The 10470-nt window shown below is 37.4% G+C and overlaps 1 protein-coding gene and 2 non-coding genes across 3 annotated transcripts in view; 1 reads left to right on the top strand and 2 right to left on the bottom strand.

Moving 5' to 3' along the window:
* Positions 1-2610: 2610 nt before the first annotated feature.
* On the bottom strand, positions 2611-2684 carry TRNAW-CCA (transfer RNA tryptophan (anticodon CCA)). Its single transcript has one exon. It is a non-coding gene; the product is annotated as a tRNA-Trp (tRNA).
* A 190-nt stretch (positions 2685-2874) lies between these two features.
* On the bottom strand, positions 2875-2948 carry TRNAP-UGG (transfer RNA proline (anticodon UGG)). Its single transcript has one exon. It is a non-coding gene; the product is annotated as a tRNA-Pro (tRNA).
* A 5537-nt stretch (positions 2949-8485) lies between these two features.
* The window catches only part of LOC147562407 (photosystem II CP47 reaction center protein), a 4219-nt gene continuing 2234 nt past the window's right edge, over positions 8486-10470 (top strand). Inside the window, exon 1 of the mRNA XM_086657399.1 lies at positions 8486-10470. This exon is cut by the window's right edge and continues 126 nt beyond it. Coding sequence (XP_086513525.1) covers positions 8768-10294 — 1527 coding nt within the window. The 5' untranslated portion in view covers positions 8486-8767 and the 3' untranslated portion in view covers positions 10295-10470.

The following is a 10470-nucleotide window of genomic DNA, read 5'->3' as shown; positions in this document are numbered from 1 at the left end:
TGAGTTCTTACTTTCTTTTTCCTGTCTACAACTTAGTTCATATGATTACTATAGGGATGAACCCAATCCGGAATATGAACCGTAAAAGAAAACACCTAGTGAACCGATCACAGGAATACCAGCTACAGTACCTATCAGCCAAAGAGGAATCCTTCCAGTAGTATCGGCCATTTACCCCACTTCCCTCCACATTTCATCAAGTGGTCATGCTAGAGACATAAACAGTCATGGATAATTATGAGATGAGATCCGTCCGAATGGGATAAGAGAATTCCTACTATTCTTTTTCTTTCTCTTAATTGAAGAAATAATTGGAAAATAAAACAGCAAGTACAAAAATGAGTAATAACCCCCAGTAAAGACTGGTACGATTCAATTCAACATTTTGTTCGTTCGGGTTTGATTGTGTCATAGCTCTATAATTCAATTCGGATTAGGTTTATCGTTGGATGAACTGCATTGCTGATATTGACCCCAAAAAAGAAACGGTAGGTACAGCTAGTCCGTGAACAGCCAACCATCGCACTGTAAAAATTGGATAGGTTCGATCTATAGTCATTGGGGCCTCCTAAAAGGATCTACTAAATTCATCGAGTTGTGCCAAAGGATCAAAACGGCCAGTTATTAATGGAATTCCTTGTCGGCTCTCTGTAAAATACTCGTTTGGCCGAGGGCTTCCAAACACATCGTAAGCTAAACCCGTGCTGACGAATAACCAACCCGCAATAAATAGGGAAGGTATAGTAATGCTATGAATGACCCAGTATCGAATACTGGTAATAATATCAGCAAAAGAGCGTTCTCCCGTGCTTCCAGACATGCTGCGCTCCACATATTCTTGTACAGTCAAAGGGGGATCGATTCCGTGAAAGATGGGATCAGTAAATGGAAACCCACTGATCTTGAATCTTTGTGAGATCGTCAATAGTGTACCGAGGGCATCTTTAGAGTATACCGAATCAGTATAGCTATCCTTCTTCTGACACAGCAACGCAATTTCAATCAATATCGAAACCAAAAGAAGTGGTACATAATTGATTTCTTCCTTTCTTGTTCCTTATATATGCGGAACCGTGTGCTATTCAATCGAAAATTTTTCAAATTCCTGTAGTAGTATAAGTATAGGGTTCTTTCCATTACTAACTTTGGACTAGAACCCGAGGATCTGGTAGAGTGTGAGTCCAACGGGTTCTAATAATTCATGAAAGATATTATCATATTCACACAATTCAATTAGATACGAAATCTAGAACCCTGTTGTATATGTATAAAAGAAAAAGGTTTTTGTTCAAATCCTTTCAGTTCAAGAAATCGGTTAGTAGTACAATAAGATTAGTAGATAGTATTCAATGAAAGAAAACAAACAATAGTTGGAACAATCAATATGCGTGATGCAACCGTTGCTGCATTACATCCAAAGGTTCCTTCTTGACTAGCTCCAAGGATAGGACTCCCTAATATGGAAAGACAGCATGTAGAACCTAAAACCAAAAGATAATAGAATTACTAGTCTTAAAATTGAGTTGTACCGAACTAAGGCTTTTATTTCTTCGAGCGATCGTGCGACACTTTTTTCTTAGCAGTCGAGATATTATGTATAATTAATGAGCCTACATGCTTAATCTAATGGGGTAACCACTGAATCTAATGAGGTAAAGCAAAAGGTATTCTAAGGTCCTTTGTTCCAGAATAGAAACTGGATTCTATACAATTAAAAAAGAAAAAATTTTCCAATTTGATTTAATTCCATAGTGATTCAAAGAGAGTTTCATTTATAAATGAAATTCCACTACAAGGTTCTTTTCCTATTACTTTACCCACGAGTTGCTCAATGAATCTGTTGAGTCGAAATCACGGCATGGGTAGATGTCACAGATGATGAATCAATCTTTTTTTTCCACTTCTCTCACTCTATCTTTGTTAGTGACGTCTATAATGATAAATGATAATGAAAGATGAATCAAAAACTTTCAATTGGAACGGATTCTATCAATTGGTATTTTTTCGTATCCTCTTATCTTTCAAAAGCGGAAACTTAGGTAAGTTTTTTATAACCATATGTATAAAAAGAACGTATCTCATTTAGCTCCCTCATGCCTACTATAACTAGTTATTTCGGTTTTCTACTGGCGGCTTCAACTATAACCCCAGCTCTATTTATTGGTCTGAGCAAAATACGACTTATTTGAATTGAATTCTAAATTCATAAAAATAAATGTTTCTGTGAGATTCTAGGCACTCTAGAATGCCTTCCCGCGTCAATTGTAAATTCTTGGTCATTGAGATTCATGGTCGATTCGGATTAATATTTAAAGATAGATATTACCTCTCTTTTTTCTTCCCCTTTCAAACATCAAACAAATCGAAATGATTGAAGTTTTACTATTTGGAATCGTGTTAGGTCTAATTCCTATTACTTTGGCTGGATTATTCGTAACTGCATATTTACAATACAGGCGCGGTGATCAGTTGGATCTTTGATTAAGTAAGATCTCGTTTTTTGATTGACCCCCTTCTTTTTTTAACCCGCAGGAGGTCAAATTCAGATTCAGGTTGCTGTTCAAGTTAGTGAAGTTATTTCATTGAAATTCGACCTAAGAAGAACAGAATCACGCTCTGTAGGATTTGAACCTACGACATCGGGTTTTGGAGACCCACGTTCTGCCGAGCTGAACTAAGAGCGCTTTCTTATCACAATAGATAAGACCGTAAAGAAAAGAAAGAAAAGGATTCTTTTTGTACGCCCAATACACCTTGCATGCAGATAGTATCATAAACTGAAATGAAAGATTGAGTCTATCCAATTTTCATCGATCTCAATGGATCCCCCCGTTATTGCCCATACTTGTTACTGCCCGTAGGAGAAGGAATAGGTAGGGATGACAGGATTTGAACCCGTGACATTTTGTACCCAAAACAAACGCGCTACCAAGCTGCGCTACATCCCTTTCAATTGGTATACAGTGTCATTGTAGAGAATCCCTGTCTTGTTTTCCACATCATTATTTCCCCATTGATATACAATTTCGCTTGCCATTTTTTCTTTTTGGTCTCATATAACATATAATAAAAAATTATATACATATGAAACCCAACATATAAACATATAAATAAATTAATATTTATCGGTAATACTCAGGAAGAAGGGGGCGTCTTTTTCTGTTTTAAGGAAAGGGGAATCTTATCTACCGGGTCGTTGTATATATCCATTGTTGTTAGGGATTCCGCGTACAAATACAAGTGATCCTTAACTACATATGCATCTGATCATATATGTATTACAATTAAAGAAGGAGGATTTTCAATGCGAGATATAAAAACATATCTCTCCGTGGCACCTGTGCTAAGTACTCTATGGTTCGGGTCCTTAGCAGGTCTATTGATAGAGATCAATCATTTATTCCCAGATGCGTTGACATTCCCCTTTTTTTCATTCTAGTTATTGACATGAGAAGGGACGAAGAAGATTAGTGATATAATAAATTATCTCTGACTAATCCTTCTTCCTCTCTTTTCTTTGTTTTCTTCTTTTTTCGGTTTTTTAGGATATGTAAGGGCAGAAAAATAAAGAATCAAAGTGGATTCAACCTCAGTAAAACTCGGGTCAGGCTCAAATTCTACTATTAATAATTAATAGGGGGAGTACGCAAATAGCAATAAATGTAGTTCTAGGGCAACAAAATCATACAAGATACTTAAACGAAATACTGTACTAGGGTTAGAAATAATTAATAGTTAGAAATTGTTGTATCACTTATTATTATTGCTCTATTGATTGCAATGAAATCTTTCATAATTGGATTTCGAGTTAGCAACTTCTATTTTTTTTTTTTTACTTTTTTTCTTCGTTTCGGATCGAAAAGCGAAGCGTTGAGTGAATCCAAAATTCAAAGGAGGTTCATGGCCAAGGGTAAAGAGGTCAGAGTCAGAGTTATTTTGGAATGTACTAGTTGTGTCCGAAACAGTGTTAATAAGGAATCGCCGGGCATTTCCAGATATATTACTCAAAAGAATCGACACAATACACCTAGTCGATTGGAATTGAGAAAATTCTGTCCCTATTGTTACAAGCATACAATTCATGGGGAGATAAAGAAATAGATTGAAGGGGCGTGTGTGTGTGCTACCCTTCGAAGTAACAAGAACAAATTACATATAATATATAGAAACAAATCAAATCCTATTTTGGTCGGATCCCAAATGAATTCGAATTCAGAAATAGGATTTTAGAGATAAGGAATAAACCATGGATAAATCCAAGCGACCTTTTCTTAAATCCAAGCGATCTTTTCGTAGGCGTTTGCCCCCAATTGGATCGGGGGATCGAATTGATTATAGAAACATGAGTTTAATTAGTCGATTTATTAGTGAACAAGGAAAAATATTATCTCGACGAGTGAATAGATTAACCTTGAAACAACAACGATTAATTACTATTGCTATAAAACAAGCTCGTATTTTATCTTTGTTACCTTTTCTTAATAATGAGAAACAATTTGAGAGAACCGAGTCAACCCCTAGAACTACTGGTCCTAGAACCAGAAATAAATAGGCCTACGCCTCAATTGAATCAAAATTGCAATTCGAACCCCAACCCAGGTTGATGTTTTGTTCGAAAAATTAGAGAATCCAGATTGGATTGTCATGTCATAAGAAAACAAAATAGAATCGGGGAATAAAAAGATAAAATCTTTTATTTTTATTATTGAAACGTGTTCGTTCATTTTTACTACTTTATCGTAGTAATTTAGACTCTACCTTCCCGGAGTTCATTCTCCGGGGAACTCCGCTTAAATCATTCTGGTGGATTCCTTCCAATCCCCTTATTTAATGATCTCATTGGAAATCATGTAAAGACAATTCCTATTTGATATAGCTATTTGTGCAAGTATTTTACGATTAAGAAGCAACTGCCTCTTGTGCAGATCGTGTATTAATCGACTATAACTATAGGATACCCTATTCTCACGAATTACTGCATTTATACGAGTGATCCACAAACGACGAAAATCTCTCTTTTGCCTGCCCCTATCTCGATGAGCAGAAACCAAAGCTCTCATTTTCTGTTGAGTAATAGTTCGAGTAAGTCTTGAATGAGCCCCTCGAAAGGTTGATGCAAATAAACGAATTTTTGTTCTACGTCTCCGAGCTATATATCCTCGTCTAATTCTGGTCATTGAATCAAATGAAACTTTGATGAATAACTGATTGATTTCGTTTCTTTCAGTCATTCTTTTTCCCCCTCCTGGTCTATTAATAACAAAACTGATTCTTCCGGTGTATAAAATAAAAATTCCAATGGCTTTTGCTACTATGACCTTCCCAACCACGATTTTTTTTGAAGCATTTCACCTCGAAATAAGAAATTGTATCGATACTCGGTATCCAAAAAATAGTAAAAGTAAATTAAGTCGTAAATGTAAATGAATAAATAGTGGGTTCCATCGTTTCTATGGTTACTTTTTAAACGGTGAGGTCCTTTCTATACACCGGAGCCCCTTCCCTATTTAGTTTTAGTAACTTGTACAGTTCACACTCTTTGGCTCTACCCATAAATTCTACAGTAATAGGTCTTTTCACAATGAGATCTACCCATACAGTAACGGCATTTAATTATGAAGGTTGGTTAGGTAGCTGACCCTGTTAATCCGTTCTTGCAAGAGTGGGAGCATAATTTTTCTGCTTTTTAAATACCATTCCCCGCTTAATGGATAACCATTTGCTACCAATGGGGAATTGCTTCTCATCTCCAATTGAGGTGATTGGATTTCTACCAATGGAAACCATAAATTTTATACACAATAGAGGTCTTTTTTTAGATAGAGGAGTGGAACTCTTCCATTCTATCCTATTCATTGGTACTGATCATTGATACTGTCAAAATTGTCTCCTTTCTTTTGTTCCAGTTCATGATCTGAACGAGTCGCACATACACCCTAGTACATGTTCCTCGACGCTGAGGACATCCCCGAAGAGCGGGGGATTTTGTGACATTTCTGATTGGCTGTCTTGTGTTTCTAATAAGTTGTTTAATAGTTGGCATGCTGAATCGTATACAGAATGGGCTGGTTTAGATCGATCCTAACCGGATGATTATGAATTACGTCGATTTCATTGAATATTTTACCCCATTTTACCTCGGTAAGAAGATAAAATATCAAATCACAGTTCATTCAATTATGGTTCGAAATGGAATCACGGATTTACGTGAAATCCTCGGTATTTTCGACCGCTACAAGATCAACAATTCCATGGGCTTGGGCTTCTGTTGCTGACATAAAAACATCCCTTTCCATGTCTTCGGATACAACCCATAAGGGATTGCCCGTTCTTTGTACATAAACCCTTGTGAGGGTTTCGCGGAGTTTCAACAGTTCTTCCGCTTCCAGGACAAATTCTCCTGTTTGTGCCTCATAAAAAGAACTAGCAGGTTGGTGGATCATTACCCTGATGATATAACATAATGAGTGCTTCCCCTATCTCGCCCGATCGTGCGAAGGAAAGAGATAAAGAACAAGAAAAAAAAAATAGAATTGAACAACCGTACAGGCATTTTTTGCGCATTGCATACGGCTCTAGAATGGAATTTACTTTTTCCTTTCATTGAAGAAAGAGAAAACATAGGATCTATCAGACCCAAATCGTTAAATGATCCATTTACCACCCTTCCTTTCGGGAGAGTTAAAAAATACTATGATGGTTCCGTTGCTTTATATATTTATCTCCTTTGTGATTCAGCAATCCCAAAGTTTCTTTTTGATCCGATCATCAAATAAGGAAAAAATGATCGTTTTTTTTTTTTCATTTTAATACTCTTTCGTAACATAAATATTGGAAAGAGACCTCTGGTGTGAAAACAAAAAAGTTTGTGACGCTGAAATGGACCCCCGATAGATAAGATCAAATCGGAAATACCTTTTGTCTCATACTACTCTCTCGATACAGAATCTCATGTTATGAAAAAACAATAATGGTTTGCTCATATCGAACTCGAAGTGCCATGCTATTATTACTTATTATTCATATTCTATATGGCGAAGGCATAGTCTTCTTTTTCTCTCAAATAAAAACTCATTGGCGCCAAGCGTGAGGGGAATGCTAGACGTTTGGTAATTTCTCCCCCGACCAGGATGAAAGACCCCATTGAAGCGGCCAATCCCATGCATATTGTATGTACATCTGGTTGCACAAATTGCATAGTATCATACATAGCTATTCCGGGTGTTACCCATCCACCAGGAGAGTTTATAAACAAATAAAGATCCTTGGTATCATCCTCTATAGTAAGATATATCATGAGACCAATAAGTTGATTCGAGATCTCATTATCAACGTTTTGGCCTAAAAAAAGTATTCTTTCTCGATGAAGTCGGTTGATTAGGACAAAATTGTATCCCTTAGGAACCGTACACGCACCTTTGGATGCATACGGTTCAAAAAATAAAAATTGCGAAAAAAAGAATCAATGTGTCAATTCCAGCCCTCTTTATTTATTTTTTTTCATAGCAGGATCTTTCTAACTCCTAACGAATAACGAAGGGGCTTTTTCTTCGATTTTTCAAGAAAGATGAGTTTTTACTCACTTCCCCATAAAAAAGAACTCACTAAACTTATCGAACTAACGTCTCATTGATATATTCTTTCATCGAAATCCAATCCAAATTACGAATTACGATGTTATTTTCTTGTTCCTGAATGGGCCTCTTCAATTCTTTTAGGTTTATGCTCTACTCCGGGTAAAGATCTACCCGATCTCGATTTGCACATATAGGACAAATGATCCCAATACCACTTCTTTTGTTTGCTAAGACTTCTTTTTTTTTTCAATTCATTTCATGTCTTCCGCCAAATATTCGATGTAGTCATCATATTATTCCATTGATTGATTGGCAGTTTGAGATCGCTCATATGGTATAATATAAATAGGAATCATTAATCATTTATGATACAAATTTATGATACAAATGGGAATCATACATATTTTACCAATTGGGTATTTTCTGAACGGAGCCTGGATACTTCATTTTATTGGTCCAACCAAGCCAACCATAAATTCTTCTAACATAAATTCTTATAATTGAAAATATTAATATTGATCCCCCAAATAAATTGCTCTAATTGCACTTCACGCTCCAAATTATTGATGGTTCAATCAATCAATCTTGGGTGAAACAGAGGATATCTCGATCGGGGGAGAAAACGGGGAAATCCCATATGACCCAATATGTCTGACAAGTCGCACTATACGTCAACCCAAACTGAATCTTCCTCTCCAGGAATCCGAAAAGGTACTTTTGGAACACCAATAGGCATTAAATGAAAGAAAAAGGGATTAAGTACTATATTTCACTTTGATGTGGAAACGTAACAATGGGTTTTTATTGTTTTCATAATATTGCTGTTTTTCGGATTTTATCCATAGATTGGAAAGTTCATCGAAGAAGACGGAATGAATAAAGAAAAATTCTTATGATATGATATGAATGGGCTGGGCTGTTCGAATGATGAACAAGTATCTATGCATTCGCTCATAGAAAATGGGACCAATCCCCCATTGCGTATTGGTACTTATTGGGTATAGAATAGATTTGCTTCTCTTTCTTCCTACGAACAGAATTGTTCCCTTATTACCAAGGGAATGGAATAAATATTCACCCTTGCTCCGAGATAATCCATTGAAAAGGGGAAGTCCATAGCATAAGCATAGTCTTTTCCAATGCGATAAAGTTACATAGTGTCTATTTTTCTTTGATAAAGGGGTATTTCCATGGGTTTGCCTTGGTATCGTGTTCATACCGTTGTATTGAATGATCCCGGCCGGTTGCTTGCTGTCCATATAATGCATACAGCTCTAGTTTCTGGTTGGGCCGGTTCGATGGCCCTATATGAATTAGCAGTTTTTGATCCTTCTGACCCCGTTCTTGATCCAATGTGGAGACAAGGTATGTTCGTTATACCCTTCATGACTCGTTTAGGAATAACCAATTCGTGGGGCGGTTGGAGTATCACAGGAGGGACTATAACAAATCCAGGTATTTGGAGTTACGAAGGTGTGGCCGGGGCACATATTGTGTTTTCTGGCTTGTGCTTCTTGGCCGCTATCTGGCATTGGGTGTATTGGGATCTAGAAATATTCTCTGATGAACGTACAGGAAAACCATCTTTGGATTTGCCCAAGATCTTTGGAATTCATTTATTTCTCTCAGGGGTAGCTTGCTTTGGGTTTGGCGCATTTCATGTAACAGGCTTGTACGGTCCTGGAATATGGGTGTCCGATCCTTATGGACTAACTGGAAAAGTACAATCTGTAAATCCAGCGTGGGGCGTAGAGGGTTTTGATCCTTTTGTTCCGGGAGGAATAGCCTCTCATCATATTGCAGCAGGGACATTGGGCATATTAGCGGGACTCTTCCATCTTAGTGTCCGCCCGCCCCAACGTCTATACAAAGGATTACGTATGGGTAATATTGAAACTGTCCTTTCCAGTAGTATCGCTGCTGTCTTTTTTGCAGCTTTTGTTGTTGCTGGAACTATGTGGTATGGTTCAGCAACGACCCCGATCGAATTATTTGGTCCCACTCGTTATCAATGGGATCAAGGATACTTCCAGCAAGAAATATATCGAAGGGTTGGCGCCGGACTAGCCGAAAATCAGAGTTTATCAGAAGCTTGGTCTAAAATTCCCGAAAAATTAGCTTTTTATGATTACATCGGCAATAATCCAGCAAAAGGGGGATTATTCAGAGCGGGTTCAATGGACAGCGGGGATGGAATAGCTGTTGGATGGTTAGGACATCCTATCTTTAGAGATAAAGAGGGCCGTGAGCTCTTTGTACGTCGTATGCCTACTTTTTTTGAAACATTTCCAGTAGTTTTGGTAGACGGAGACGGAATTGTGAGAGCCGATGTTCCTTTTAGAAGGGCAGAATCAAAGTATAGTGTCGAACAAGTAGGTGTAACTGTTGAGTTCTATGGCGGCGAACTCAATGGAGTCACTTATAGTGATCCTGCTACTGTGAAAAAATACGCTAGACGTGCTCAATTGGGTGAAATTTTTGAATTAGATCGTGCTACTTTGAAATCCGATGGTGTTTTTCGTAGCAGTCCAAGGGGTTGGTTCACTTTTGGGCATGCTTCATTTGCTTTGCTCTTCTTTTTCGGACACATTTGGCATGGTGCTAGAACCTTGTTCAGAGATGTTTTTGCTGGTATTGACCCAGATTTGGATGCTCAAGTGGAATTTGGAGCATTCCAAAAACTTGGAGATCCAACTACAAGGAGACAGGTAGTCTGAGACAACATTGCTCTGGTATCTTTCGACTCTATTTTATTTTTGTGATTTGTGAATAGGGTACCCGAGAAATCTTGATTTGAATCACCGTCTTTTCTTTGACTCTTGTCCTTTCTTTATCTTATCTGGGAACTAATCCCAAATGAACAGGTGTGGAAGCTATAATTGTAAACCACGAT

This window comes from Eschscholzia californica, unplaced genomic scaffold (genome assembly GCF_041429995.1).
Source record: "Eschscholzia californica isolate CP2 unplaced genomic scaffold, dmEscCali1.0.p SCAF_114, whole genome shotgun sequence".
NCBI classification, from domain to species: Eukaryota; Viridiplantae; Streptophyta; class Magnoliopsida; order Ranunculales; family Papaveraceae; genus Eschscholzia; species Eschscholzia californica.
Note: the sequence above shows the minus strand (reverse complement) of the source record. Positions and strands in the feature narration are given on the sequence as shown.